This window comes from Megalobrama amblycephala, linkage group LG3 (assembly GCF_018812025.1).
Source record: "Megalobrama amblycephala isolate DHTTF-2021 linkage group LG3, ASM1881202v1, whole genome shotgun sequence".
Taxonomy (NCBI): domain Eukaryota; kingdom Metazoa; phylum Chordata; class Actinopteri; order Cypriniformes; family Xenocyprididae; genus Megalobrama; species Megalobrama amblycephala.
Genome location: NC_063046.1, coordinates 5,991,899 through 6,006,795, shown reverse-complemented (window position 1 = coordinate 6,006,795; position 14,897 = coordinate 5,991,899). Strand labels below are relative to the sequence as shown.

At 36.3% G+C, this 14,897-nt stretch overlaps 1 protein-coding gene across 1 annotated transcript; it reads right to left on the bottom strand.

The window, feature by feature from the left end:
* Positions 1-5,125: 5,125 nt before the first annotated feature.
* LOC125264021 (GTPase IMAP family member 7-like) lies at positions 5,126-13,222 on the bottom strand. The gene is made up of 3 exons (XM_048183271.1): positions 13,213-13,222; positions 7,713-7,794; positions 5,126-6,398 (listed from the first exon to the last, which is right to left on the bottom strand). The coding sequence occupies exons 1-3, from the start codon at positions 13,220-13,222 to the stop codon at positions 5,126-5,128; spliced, it is 1,365 nt and encodes a 454-aa protein (XP_048039228.1).
* Positions 13,223-14,897: the final 1,675 nt, after the last annotated feature.

Sequence of the window (14,897 nt, the reverse complement as noted above, 5' to 3'; positions counted from 1 at the left end):
TCCCCCTGTTTTGTCCCCTTCCCCTGTTTTGTCCCCTTCCCCTTCTTCCCCGCATCCTCACCCCTCTTCCACGAGGCTGACCTTCCATTTCTGTGTCACAGTATTGTAGAAATGGTACACACTATGTCCTGCTTGGTTCGTATATGCTTGTAAAGTGGGGGTTTATGGGATTCACCTCTGACAGTGATTGTAGAGAAGTGGCTTATCATTGGTTGCAACTAATGCTTCACACACCCCTTCTCATCAGTGAAAGTTGAGATTCACCTGAGAGAAATTGTTCAATTTAGGAGACATTTTCAGGAAAAAAAAGATTTAAAAAAAATGTGTAAAATTAGCTTGACAGATTTTGACAACTAGTTCAACATTTTTGTATGTAATGACTCAAGCAATGAAATGAGGACTATTAGTTTTATATGGAATGACTATTCAGCATTCACAAGTATAGTTAATTTTGACTGACATGACATAAGCAAATGATAATGTTGTAAATAGCAGAGAGTTGTATGAAAGTAATTGATGCATGTCCAAAAGCATTTGCAATTTGTTCGAAGGAATGAGAAACTGCTACTATGATGTGCACAAATGACTAAATGTTGTGGAGATTGAACTAACTGTTGTGCAAATGTAAAGAGTGATGTGAGAAATGCACCAAAGCGACTGAGAAAAACTGTAATTAACCTTCTAGCTTCAGTTTCTTCAGCTTCAGCATGCACAGTTCAAACAGCAGTGATAATATTTCAAACAGTCGTTAAATATGTTGACTATTACTGTAATATTAAAAATGTTTCATTTTTTTTCAAAAACATTAATGCATTATTAATTGAAATTACTAGCACTTGTATTGTTCTCGTATTATTTTCATCAACACATGGTTTGATTAAAATCATTTACTTATTTCCAATTATTTATTCCACCATGGCACATGCATTTTCTTTCTTTATTGTCTAAATAATGTTGTCAAATGACTTGTCTGCATTTAGGTATTTTATGTTATTTTATTTATATTTTTGTTAGGTAATAGATTTTTTTTGGCAACACTCTCTAAAGTTTATGGCGATGAATATGTACAAGATATCCACCTTATCAGACCTGCCAACCTTGGAAAAAAATGTTTGAGTAACACTGTGACAGGACGGGACACAGGTTTTTTTTTTTTTTTCCTAACAAAAACTCATTATGTATGATTGATAAGCCTTTTGAAAAATGGGGACATGGGGTCCTCATACGTCACCCTCTCCTTGTAATACCTATGCCATGTAACAATATCTTCAATTGATGATGCTTGAGTCACACACAGACTTCAACATTCAGCATACAAACCACAACAATGATAAATATTTTTATTTATTTATTTATTTATTTATTTATTTATTATTTGACAGGGACAATGGACAATAAAATATTACCCCAGAATTAGCTACAGAGCTAAATTTCATCTGCTGTCCCTGGGCAGGAGTACATCAAATTATCAATAAAAATACCATACAAATTAAACACAATAGAATACAAAAAGTATAAAAACATATTCAAAAATCATTACCTTGTATAATTAATGATCACAAACCTGACTTGCCTTTAAAAATCTTTTCAAATGTAATTTAAACTGGACAAAGGTAGTACACTGTCTAATATCAGTTGGTAAACTATTCCAATTATTAACAGTTTTTACAGAAAAAGCTGATCGTCCAAAATCTGTTTTTCTAAAATGCGCTTCACAGTCTCCTCTTAACGAGGCTCTTGTCTGTCTTATACTTTCATTGTGCAGTGAAACAAACGTCTTTAAAGGTGGAGGTGCAAGATCATTCACAATTTTATACATTAAACTACAATTGTGAAATATTACAAAGTTTTTAAAGGTAAAAAGATTATGTTTTTGAATTATAAGACAATGATGATATCTGTCAGGTTTCTTATCAAAGACTTTTATAGCATGTTTGTATAAACTATGTAAAGGTCTAAGAGTAGATTTTCCTGTTTGGGACCATGAAGTAATGCAATAAGAGAAATGAGAAAAGAAAAAAGAGTGCAGAAAGATTCTTGCAGCTTCTGCTGAAAGTTGACTCCGTATAAATTTAAAATTTCTAAGTTGGGGTGTAACTGTACAAACTATTTTTTTAACATGCTTCTCAAATGTTAAGTGAGTGTCTAGAATAACTCCAAGGTATTTAAAGTTCAATACAATTTGTAATCTTTCACCATTTACCAATATATCTGGTACAACCTCCTCCATCTTTCTAATCTTAAAATACATACAAGCAGTTTTCTGGACGTTTAAGGATAAACAACACAGATTAAACCAGTCTGAGATTTTGGTCATGGCAGCGGATCATTTTTGTGATACCATTACATTTTTTTTAAAGTAAATTATCAAGAACTCCCAGATATTTTTAATTACCAGAACTCTAGTTTAAGTGAACTATACGAAGCATTTGTCAGTACAACATAATATTCCTATTTTACTTAACTTGTAAGTGGCAATTGGTTTGCATGCTTTTTAAGTAAGTCTAAGTAATTAACTTTTTACAGTGTTTTTTTTTTTTTTTTTTTTTTTTGCAGACTGTGGTTACTATTGTGACATTTTTCTTTCATTGTGTCACATGTTTTGCAGGAATCATATTTTGGTTGCATTTAAATAAAATGACAAAGACTGATGAAATGGATCAGCGTGTGTTTGATTAAAGCTGCAGGCAGTGATGACAAACAACACAGAGACACTCTCGTCTTCGTCTTTTATCTAAAATCAAACCTTTTTTATCTTTTAAACATTTTGAGCAAGTCATGCATGCTTTTATTTCGTCACGTCTGGACTACTGTAATGCACTTTACACTGGAATATCCCAAAATGCACTTTCTCGCTTACAGTTAGTCAAGAACTCTGCGGCACGGCTTTTAACAGGAACCGAAAAGTGCGAACACATCACCCCCATCCTCGCCTCGCTGCACTGGCTTCCTGTTCGATTTAGAATTGATTTTAAGATTTTATTGTTTGTTTTTAAAGCTCTGAATGGACTGGCCCCACAGTACGTCTTAAGACCCACTTTTATTCCTTGGCTTTTAACTCTGTGTGAGTTGTGTGGTCCTGTGTCTTTTATTGGTTTGTTTTATTTATTTTATTGATTTTACTTATTTATTTATGTGCCTTTTTATTGTATTGCTCTTATTCGATTTTACTAGTTTTTATTGTTTGAATGGAGGGTAGTGAAGTTAAATAGAGCATTTATTTATTTATTGTTTTTAATTTTGTGCAGCACTTTGGAGACTGTTTGTTGTTGGTAAAATGTGCTATAGAAATAAAGTGGATTGGATTGGATTGAGACAATGAACACCACAAAATAAATACATAAAAAAACAGATGCAACTCAAATCTCAATACTCAAATCACTTTTTAATACTGAGAAAACAATTTTGTTCTCTTTGTAAAATAAGGGTTAGTTTCAGAAATTACATAAAATACATTTATTAAACATATTATTTGTTTGTGCAAATCAAATATTTAATAAAAAAAAATAAAACATGTACATTTGAGGTTAAATTAACTGTTGGATTTTTAGCCATTTAAATTAAATTAAGCTGTTTTTTCAGAGGTTAAACTTTGAAATCAATGTTGAGCAATGCAATGTTAACCAATCACTCTTACAATCACTTTTTTTGTTACACAACACTGCTTGCTTGCAATGTAGGTAAAATTAATGTAAAGTAAGCAATGCAACAAAATAATATCTTGACACTTGATAAACAGAGCTTCATTAATTATAATTTGCAAGAGCGCATTGTTAGTATGCGTGGGGGTGCCTGCATGATTGCATATGATGGTCTGCACATAGGGGATTTTTTTTAATAACTCTAAAAAGCCAAATGCATGTTTACATAGGAAAACAATGGAAAAACTGTGGGCCGACACAAAAACACTTTTGAACTGCCGCTTATTCATATACAGCAGTAGCTGAATTTTCTCAAAGTTGTCTGTCAAAAAGTTTGTATCAGTTGTTTGTAGGTGAACATCCATTTCATCCAGCTCTGTTACACTATCGGTTATTAGAGCTGGGACAATACATTGATTCTGTATTCATGGTGCAATGATTCTGGATCGATTCTGATATTTTCTCTCTGGAATCGATTCTGAGCTTAGTTTTAACCGCAGATGGCGCTCTAGGATAGTTTTAACCACACATTCAAAAGCTCATGAAGAAGAGTGCTGAAGAGCATTCAGCCAAAGAATATACGCCAACAAGAAGCGACACTCAATAAAACGTTCCATTGCAACACCGGCGCCCAGCAGCAGCCCTGCGTTTCTGACATTTTGGGGTGAAAGCGACTCGGCAGTCCACTAGTTTCTATGGCAACATCAGCTGCTTTGTTAAAAAAAAAGTACATTAAAGATGAAATCCAACCTGAATGATGACAACACAGAATAAAATACTATCACTAGTGATCATCAAATCCTTTTAACGGTTTATTTTACATATTTTGTGTTTAAGACTTCACAAAACCTTTGGCTAATTCATATGAATTCATACGAATGACCTTCCCCAAACCCCGCCCCTAAACTCACTTCAGTTGTTTTGAACTTTATGAATGATTATTTATGGTTTAAGTGGTGTGTGTAAAGGAACTGGAAGCAAGCAGAGTACGGGTGTTTCTAAAGCACACGGTGCCATCTACTGTTTAAATCTAAGCTCCGTTTTGATTCGAGAGAGAATGGAGATACTTTTGAAAATATTAAAATCACTCCAGATTCTTTTTATTGCAAATTGAGAATCAACGTATTGTCCCAGCCCTATTGGTTATTCTGAGTGAATCGCTACAAAGGATGGAGTGAAAGTGCGGTCTGAATGAATGCAAATCGATTCAGACTGTATTGCAAATGCGTCTGGCCAATTTACAGTAGAGAAAGAACCGACTTACAAAAATGGATATTTAATTAATGATTGGTATCACTGATTCAGTCAACATTAATATAATTAAACTGTAAGGAAATTGTTTCAGTATGAGTGCCCATGGTATGCATGGTCCATACAGCTGCAGGTGCCACTGTGTGAGACAGTGTAGAATGTTCTATAAAATTTAAATGAAAATATTGAATTTACAACAGCAATTTGTTGTATTTCAATCATAACAAGAAATTCTACTGAAGCTTCTTATAAACATTAGAAGAGAGTTCTTCCGCCTTTCTAATAACATCTTTTGCATTCTCATAATTAACTCTAGCTGATATCTTAATGGCATCAAGCACAGAATCAGCTTCTTCTGCTGCTTTGTATCCAGTGATTCCTCCTCCAACAGCTCCTGCAAGAGCTGCAGCTCCTAATATGACACCTGCAGCGATTCCTGTACCAGCTGCTGCTCCAATGCCGGCACCTGCTGCAACTCCTGCCTCCACTGCTCCTGCTCCTGCTGCAGCTCCTGTTACTATCCCTGCCTCCACCGATGCTACTGCTGTTGCTCCTGTTGCTGTTGCTGCCACTGCTGCTGCATCTGCTAATGTGCTTACAGCAGTTGCAGTTGTGGCCATTGCTTTGAATAGTTCTGTCAATTTAGCCGCTCTCAGTAAAGCCACGACAGATACCACTGCAACACCGATGCCCATAAAAGCACCAATCAGTGTCCCTGTAGCCACTCCTGCAAACCTAATGAGATATTTTTTATAAACAATCTTCTTTGCTGCCTCTCGCTTCTCTTCTGGAGACAAATTAATTGTGTCCATACTATTCATCTCCTCTTGAATGTCTTCATTGACATTTAACATCAGCTCATTGGTGTAGCAGCCATTCTCTTGCACCATCATGTCGATGGTCTTCATCAGTTTTTTCATGTGGACCTTGTTGCTCCTGTACCCAAAGTGACAGTCATTCCAGTGATTATTGTCAATGACATGACAGCGACCTCCACATTTATCTACAAGCTCCTGTAGTTTTGGACTCTTCTTCACAAATTCTTCAATAGTTTGTTTGCCTAGTTGATCACCATGAGTGAATAAAACCACTGCATGTTTAAAGGTATTCTCTCCACAATATTCAACAACTTTTTCCAGAATCTCTATTTCATGTCTTGTGTACCTTTCAACTTTTAAAACGATGACAAAGGCATCGATAGCTGGAGCACATTCAATAATGGATCTAATGATCTGAGATTTGATGACTTCCTCATCAAGATGTGTGCCAAAGAATCCAGGTGTGTCAATAACTGTGACTGATCTTCCATCAACCATCTCAACTCCTGTTTGACATTCAGCTGTTACAGATTCAGGTGAAGATTCAGTTGTGAATATTTCTTTATTGAGAATAGTATTTCCACTGCTGCTTTTGCCATCTCCTGTTTTTCCAAGGAGAACAATCTTTCTTGCAGGTTTAGACTCTATTTGAAAAAGACACTCTGGTAAGTGAATAGTGTTTTGAATACTGATTTAAAAAAATAAAAAAAAATAAATAATAATATTAATATTTTATTAATAAAATAAATATTAATAAATATTATATTAATATAAATATTAATATAAATATTAATATAAATATTAATACAATTTAATATGTTAATATTAAACAGATTTGATTGTAGTCTTATTTTAATAACACTGTTCTTACCTCTCATGTGTGTACATTGCTGAGCTGAATATCTGCAATGTCGGAAATAATATTCAAGACATTATTGTTACATTATTGTTTTTCTAGATTGCTTAGACATTTAAATCCAGTCAAATATCCTAAAGCATAGCACATTTAATATAAAAAAACACAAACAAACAAACAAACAAACAAACAAACTATATACTACAAAACTTTAAACACTATTTCTGTTTAATACAGGTTGCAAACACAAATTCAGCATTCTGTTCACTGGGGCTCAAAGTGATTTAAAGGAGATTCCTTGACATTCCTTGTCATTGAATAATTGAAAGTTTGTCTATAGAAAAAATGCTATACAAATAAACAAACTAAATTCTGAATAATTTGAAACTGAAGTCTGAATTATATTTTAGTTTAGTTTTGAACAGATTGTTTGACTTTCATCTTTAAAGTTTGAGGTTTGTACAACTGGAAATGTTATAGCAACTGAATTGAACACGTAAATTGTTTCTCTAAATTACCAATAATATTACTTTACCAATGATAATTTTACATAAAGCAGCAGCATCTATAGCCTATATGTCATTTTATATTGTGTTTTACATTTATATTATTGTCACCTCAGTTCCCCAGTTATGAACTGTTTTCTAAAATACACATTTAAAGGGTTAGTTCACCCAAAACTGAAAATAACGTCTTTAATTACCCTCATGTCGTTCTACAACTGCAAGACATTCGTTCATCTTCAGAACACTAATTAATATATTTTTAATGAAATCCAATCACTCAGTGAGGCCTCTATTGAGAGCAAAGCTACCGAACCTCAAGATCAATAAAAGTACTAAAACATATTTATATCAGTTCATGTGAGGACAGTGGTTCAATCTTAATATGCTTAATATGACAAAAATGCTTTATGTGCACCAAAAAAACAAAAACAAAATAATGACTTTTCAACAATATCTAGTGATGGTGATGGAGTATTTTATCTATCCTATAAAAAGGGAGGAGAGCCCCTGTAAGTGAGAATATTGGAAAATGTAAGGGTGGATATTACCAGCCAATGATACTACTTTGGTGTGTTTTAAGAGATAAGAAACATGTATAAAAACTGTGCCCCGACTAGAGAGATTCAGATGTGGAGCTGACATCTCACTTTGTTGCTTGTCAATAAAGTTAAACTCCTGGGTCCTGGAACTTCGACTCTGAGAGTTTTTCTTTGAGACCAGAACTGAAGGGACACAGAGACATCAAATTTGCCACAACAATGGCCAATTACAAAACACTGCTTTAGAGCTTTACAAATCTTTTGTTTTGAATCAGTGATTCAGAAACTGCCAAACTGCTGAAATCATGTGACTTTGGCGATCTGAATCACTGATTTGAAACAAAAGATTTGTGAAGCTTCATGAAGCAGTGTTTTGAAATCGGCCATCACAAGATATTGTTGAATAAAGGTTTTTTTCTGTTTTGTTTTTTTTTTGTTTTGTTTTTTTTGGTGCACAAAAAGTATTCTTGTCACTTCATAACATTAAGGTTGAACCACTGCAGTCACATGACCTGTTTTAACAATGTTATTAGTAGCTTTCTAACTATAATGAACTGTAACACTGTAGTATACTTTAGTTTTTACTACAGGAAACTATAGTGTATTGTGGTATAATATACCCTAAAGTTGTAGAAAATGTGTACAGTATTGGGTAACGTAATTTGTTTATATTACTATGTTACCACAGCAACTATAGAATTACCACAATAAATTAAAGCACTTTACTCTAGTATGGATCAAAAACACTATAGTATTTACTATAAATTGCTATAGTATTTTTTTCACATGGGACTTTTTAAAGATGTTACTGTCACAAGCATTTATGCAGTTTTCAAAAGCATGAAATTCTAACCTCTTAGTAGACATGTCTGCAAATTTTCTGATGCTGTTGCCTGCTGTCCAATATCCAGTCTGTGAAAAAAAGGATATTTATTCATCTTTGCTCTACTGACATTTTAAAATAGAGAATAAAAGAAGCCATAAAAGGAGGGTGGAGTTTTCTCTCATACTGCTTCGCCTGAGGCTGTATTATGTGGTGCAAATTTGTGTGTGTGTGCTTCTCTCTCTCCATAGTTTCTGTCTCTCCTCCTGTCCCGTTTCTCACAGGTCTTTCTGCCCTAATTGGACATCAGTGTGCATGGTGGTTGACAAAACTTAAATATACAGGTTTCAAAACTCCAAAACAGAATGTAGTATAAATGCATAGAGTTTCTAGGAAAAATTAAAACATTAAGAGCAAAAATATATATCTATATGTTTCAAACTCCAAAGTGACAACAGAACAAAAGTTTCTCCATATAATAAGACAAACTAGACTGTGACAACGAGATTAAAAAGGATGTGGTCAGTGCTGTTTCATAACTCCGGCTCATAATGTCACATCATTTACAAGAACAAGAGCTTCAAAAATTTTGGCCTTGTGTTATATTATTTTTTGACAGATTTGATAAAAGTAAATCATCCTAAATAATTAGGTTTATTTATATAATATCATGAACTGAACACCTGTTATTATAAAGAATGAGGGAACTCTAAGGAGTGACTGGTGTAGGTAACACTTTACAGTACAGTTTCATTAAGATTAGTTAACTATTTTAGTTAAAGGGGTGATGAATTGAGAAATCAACTTTTCCTTGAGCTTTTGACATATTAGAGGTCATCATACTTTAAGAATATTGTGTAAGTTTTAGAGCTGAAAACTTCCTTGTTAGTCCAATAAAAGCTTTTATTGACACAAGACCCAGATAACGACAGGATTTACAAAGTGGGGATCTATGACGTCAAAGGGCAGCAAGCACCGCCTCTGCAGAAGAAGATCAACGCCTACTTCATCACTGCCTGTTTAGCCCCGCCCACCCATTCACACATGACATGCAATAGCCTAAGTAACATAGGCCTATGTGGTGCTAAACCAGATCGAGCTACCAAGCAATAAACATGCCGTTGAGGATTACAAAATATTGTGCAGTGCCTGGACTCAACAGTAATGCGACAACATGTAAATTAATCTAAATGTAATGAAACACTTTTCACAATTAGTTAACCTGAGAGCTGCAATAGTAAAAATGTGCTAAAAGAGAAAGTAATACTTGGCTATTTCATATGCAAAGGTGTTAGCCAATCACAGCAGTGGGCGTTTACACTGAAGTCTCACAGCAGACACGCCCCTTCAAACAGAGCATTCAAACCAGTGAGATAAAATCAGGGTTGGAAAAATGCCTTTTATTTATAAATTATGATGATTTTGAAATATTATAAAACAATTAAACAACACAGTTCATGACCCCTACAACATAAAGTAAGAATGGACAATACTTCCGCATCATTTATTAATCTTAGTTCATGTTAATTTCAACATTTACTAATACTTTATTGAAAAATAAATAACATGAATGACTGTATTTTTATTAAGTAACATTAACAAAGATAAAATGTACTCAAAATGTAAATGTATTCATTGTTTATATAATGTTAGTTAATGCATTAACTAATGTTGACAAAAAAGACTTTATTGTAAAGTGTTACCCTGTCTGTGGAGGATGATTTCTGTTTCTGTTTTTGCTTGACACCAAAAAAAAGTACAATCTAGAATTTTTAAGGTATATCAAATTTGATATTGATTGAAAAACATTGATCCACTTATCTAAAAAAAATTTTTTTAATGCAAACATGTATTTATTTGCTCGTTTGTTTGTTTGTCAGCATAGTTTCACTGACACAACTTTGCAAACACTAATATTAGCATAAGATTGCATTGAACTAGAACAGACATATGGTTTTCTTCCCAGTTTCTTTCTGTGAAGCTGCTGCTGCCAGTTCCTTTTCTAAATGTTTCTGAGCATTTTATGATTGTCAAAGATAGACTTGTCATTTAATTAAATTAACTTATATAACTGTCTTTGTCCTAGCCTGTAACAGATTTTAGTGCATTATTTAAAATGAATAGCCTTCAGTATGAAGCCGTGTGAGTATGAAGCACTATGCAATATGTTGGCAAATAGGTTAATGTATAAAACCTAACAAGCTGGGTCAAAAATAACCCAGCACTGGGTTGCCAAGTAGCCCAACAATGGTGGCTTTTAACCGGGTATTTTTTAGAGTGTCGATATTAATAAAAACATTGTGTCTTCTCTATGCAGTAACGATAGACTTACTCTTAAGCTCAAATGATGATCTGTTGATGTGTTTACTGACTTGGTGCTCTGAATATTGACAACTGAGGGACTCAAACACAGCTATTAAAAAATACCAGTCACTGGTATTATGAGAACAATTGAAAATTTAGGAGAATTCCGGTCCTCTTTTTTGGGTGGTGTCTCTTCAAGATATCTGATAATCATTGCTCCTCTCCCACCAAAATAAGGTGCAGCCCTTTGAGGCACAGGAACAGGCCTGAGAAATGAAATGTTATATTTGATTTATTCTCTATTCTTCTAGATCTGTTTGGTTTGGACTGCTGAGAGGATTATTGGTGTTCGCATACCCACCCTCCAATAACTGTACTCATCCAGAGTGAGAAAAAGGGCTCAGAAAATAACTGTGGACCCTTCACACCCTGCACAAAGTCACTTTTGTTTGAACTGTTGCCGTCTTGTTGGCGCTACAGAGCAATGAGCACCAGGACAGCCAGGCGTAAGAAAAGTTTCTTTCCTGACTTTCAGTTTGAATTCATTGATCATGTTCCTTTGTTCTAGTTTCCCGCCACAATCACCATGGACACTAATCCCAATCATCACAACAGTTTGTCATTTGAGTTACATATCTGTGTTTTTAAGTTCCTTTTTTTCCTCTGTTCAGTGTCAGATCTTGTATGTTGGTGTCAGGTGCACGTCTCCGTGTGAGCTGAGTTGCTACCACTGTTGGATTACTCTTTGGATTATTAAAGACATGCAACAGCTGTGGCCTGTTGCATGAAGCTAGTTGAACAAACTCTGAGTTTCAGACTAGGGTTAGAGTTGACAAATCCAGATAAATCCAACCTGGTTTAGATCAGATGCACTGTTGCACAACACTCGGTATAAACTATCTCTGTCAACTCAGGTTTAATCCAGAGTTTGCAAAGCACGTGCAGCTGAAAGTGTGACAAACAGCCAACCACACGGAACAAGGAGAACGTCAGTTTGATTCACTTCTCACGAGAGACGTTCAATTCATGTCTCTTCTGAAGATTAAGAGATTGTTATGAAAAATATGAAATTAAACGCATTTACAAAGCAGGAATAAACACTGATGCAGTGAAAGTTTGAGAAGGCAGCTGAAAGAAAATATCTGACTATATCAATGCATGTGAATCAAACAAATAGACCAAATAATTAATACATTTTCACAAAGAGCTCAAAAGAATACATGTAAGCTTAATCTATTTAGAAGCTTTATATATTATGCATGTATTATATTTATTTTAATTTAAAAGCAAAGTTGAATATTGTCAATTAATATAATAGGCCTAATTATATGAAAATGTCATGAATTATTCATCATTTTAATTTATTTAATATAAATATAATTAATAATTAACAGCAAATGTTGAGCAATTTTTTCTCTAAAATGTGATCACTGTAAACTGATTTAATTTGGAGCGAGAGATAAAGGGGGAGTGGCTTTATTGCATTGCTATATTGCTGATTGGTCGAGTTTGGGTTTGTGATCTCTAACTCAGAATAAAACCTGCTCCGGAGCAGGATAGCCGTGTAGCGTAAGTTACCATAGCAATGAACCCCGCTAAAAAACAATCCACCATCATAAGCCAGAAAAAACAGAGTTTAATATAGTTTCACAAAGGTCTCAAAAGAATACATGTAAGCTTAATCTGTTTAAAAGCTTTATATATTATGCATGTGTATATTTATTTTAATTTAAAAGCAAAGTTTAATATTGTCAATTAATATAATAGGCCTAATTATATGAATATGTCATGAATTATTCATAATGTTAATTTATTTAATATAAATATAACAAATAAAAAATAAACTAAAACTGCTTTGTGCAACAGGCCACTGTGCATAAAAATTTCTCTATTTTTGTTTATTTATATATTATGTATATATGTGCGTTTTATTCATACTTTATATCTTTATTTTAATTTTTTTATTTTACTATCTGTATACTGTTGTTGTCTCTGTGTACTGGAAGCTTCTTCTCTCACCAAATGTTAGGATTCAGTTATTTTGTCTGGGTTTGGTTTCTTTGTTTTTTTCTTTACAGGTTGATTAGTGATTGGGGCTGTCACAGACACGCCAGGTTCCAGCACACTCCAATCACAGCGCACACCATCTCCTGAGTTGTGATCACCGCCACCTGCACCTCATCAGCACACTCATCACCAGCACTACTTAAGACACACTCACACACAGTCACATTGTCCGGTCTCGTTTGCATCTAAGGACTTACCTGAATGCTTACCTCAAGGACTCCTCTTGCTACTTACCTGTACTCCGGGTTTCCTAGCTCCTCTCCTCGATTCCTATCTGGCGTGAAGTGTTGTCTGAAGTCATCAACTCCATTCAGCAAGTATCATTCTCCATTGTCACTCTGCAAACACAAAGGACTGTGTCATTCTCCACATCACTCATACATCACCAAAGTGCATCTGCTACTCACCTGTCTGCATCGTTATACTCTGCTTGTGTTCAATAAACAACCTGTTATTCCTATCTTCTGTCTCCTGCCTGGCCCTATTGTAACAGAAGACCGGACCATAACAGCGGAATACAAGCATGAGTCAACCCGATCCTTTCCAAGAGCTGGTAGATGCTTTTCGCCGCACATTTGCTGTACAACCACCGGTCCCAGACCCACCACCAGCTCCAGCACCCATCATCACTTCCGCATCCACCGCCACTTCTTCTTCTCCTGTAGCGCACTTCAGTCCCATGGCCCAACCGGCGCCCTACGCTGGTGCGGCGGAGGATTGCAACGGCTTTCTTCTGCAAGTATCTCTGATCCTGGAGATGCAACCGCACTTATTTCCCACCGAACACTCCAAGGTAGCGTACATTATCTCTCACCTTTCAGGCAAAGCGCTGCATTGGGCCGATTCTATCTGGTCACAGAAGCATCCAGTAACACAGACATATGCTGGCTTCGTTGAACACTTCAGGGAAGTGTTTGGAAAACCATCCTGGGATTCATCCATTGGTGAGAAGCTTTACAGATTAAGACAAGGAAAGTTGTCTGTTAACGAATATGCTTTACAATTCAGAACCCTGGCTGCCCGGAGCGGATGGAATGAACAAGCGCTGTTGACGTCATACCGTCAAGGTTTGGATCCTCAAGTGCGGTTGCATCTCGCTGCATACGAGGATACCATCGGGCTCGAACGTTTCATCCAGCTGTCTATACGCTTCGCCACTCGTATGCAGTCTTGTCTCGAAGAGCACCAGGGTCAGAGTCTCACTAACACCATCCTCTGCCGCCCAGAATCCGTCAGCACTCCAGAACCAGTTCCGGAACCTATGCAAATAGAATCATCACGGTTAAGTTTTGAGCCCAGAATCTCTGCCTCTACTGCGGTTTACCAGGACAAGCACTCTCCTCATGTCCTACCCGTCCTGCACGTCCTATGGTGCGTGCCATTATTTCAACTCTCCAGACTTCAAAGCCACTCACCACGACGATCACACTTACTGCCGCTGATATTTCTCTTCCAGTATGTGCCCTCATCGATTCTGGGTCAGCGGGAAACTTAACAGCTTCACGATCCCATTCTCTCTTGGAACACTGGGGAAGTCCTGAAGTGGGGAGACCATTGCTTCTCCGAGTGTTTCTCCAACCTGCCTGTTCCCAAGTCTCCTTGCTCCAATCCGTTTCCAGTCTGTGCCACGTCCATCGAGAGCCTGCTCAAGAAGCGATCTGTGGACATTCCGACCTGTTATGCCCCCTTCAGAGACGTATTCTGCCCCAAGAGAGCCTCCAAGCTGCCTCCACACCGGCCATGGGACTGCGCCATCGACCTGCTTCCGGGTGAGTCAGTGCCACGGGGTAAAATTTACCCCTTATCCATCCCGGAGGAGAAGGCCATAGTAGAGTACATCGAGGAGGCTTTGGCTCAAGGATATATCCGACCATCCAATTCCCCTGCTGCTTCCAGCTTTTTCTTCGTGGCCAAGAAGGACGGAGGCTTGCGGCCCTGCATTGATTACCGTGCTCTAAACTCCATCACTGTCAAGTTCCGTTATCCCCTTCCTCTCGTCCCTGCGGCCTTGGAACACCTCCGCGGAGCCACTGTGTTCACCAAGTTAGACCTCCGCAGTGCCTACAACCTGATCCGAATACGTGAGGGGGAC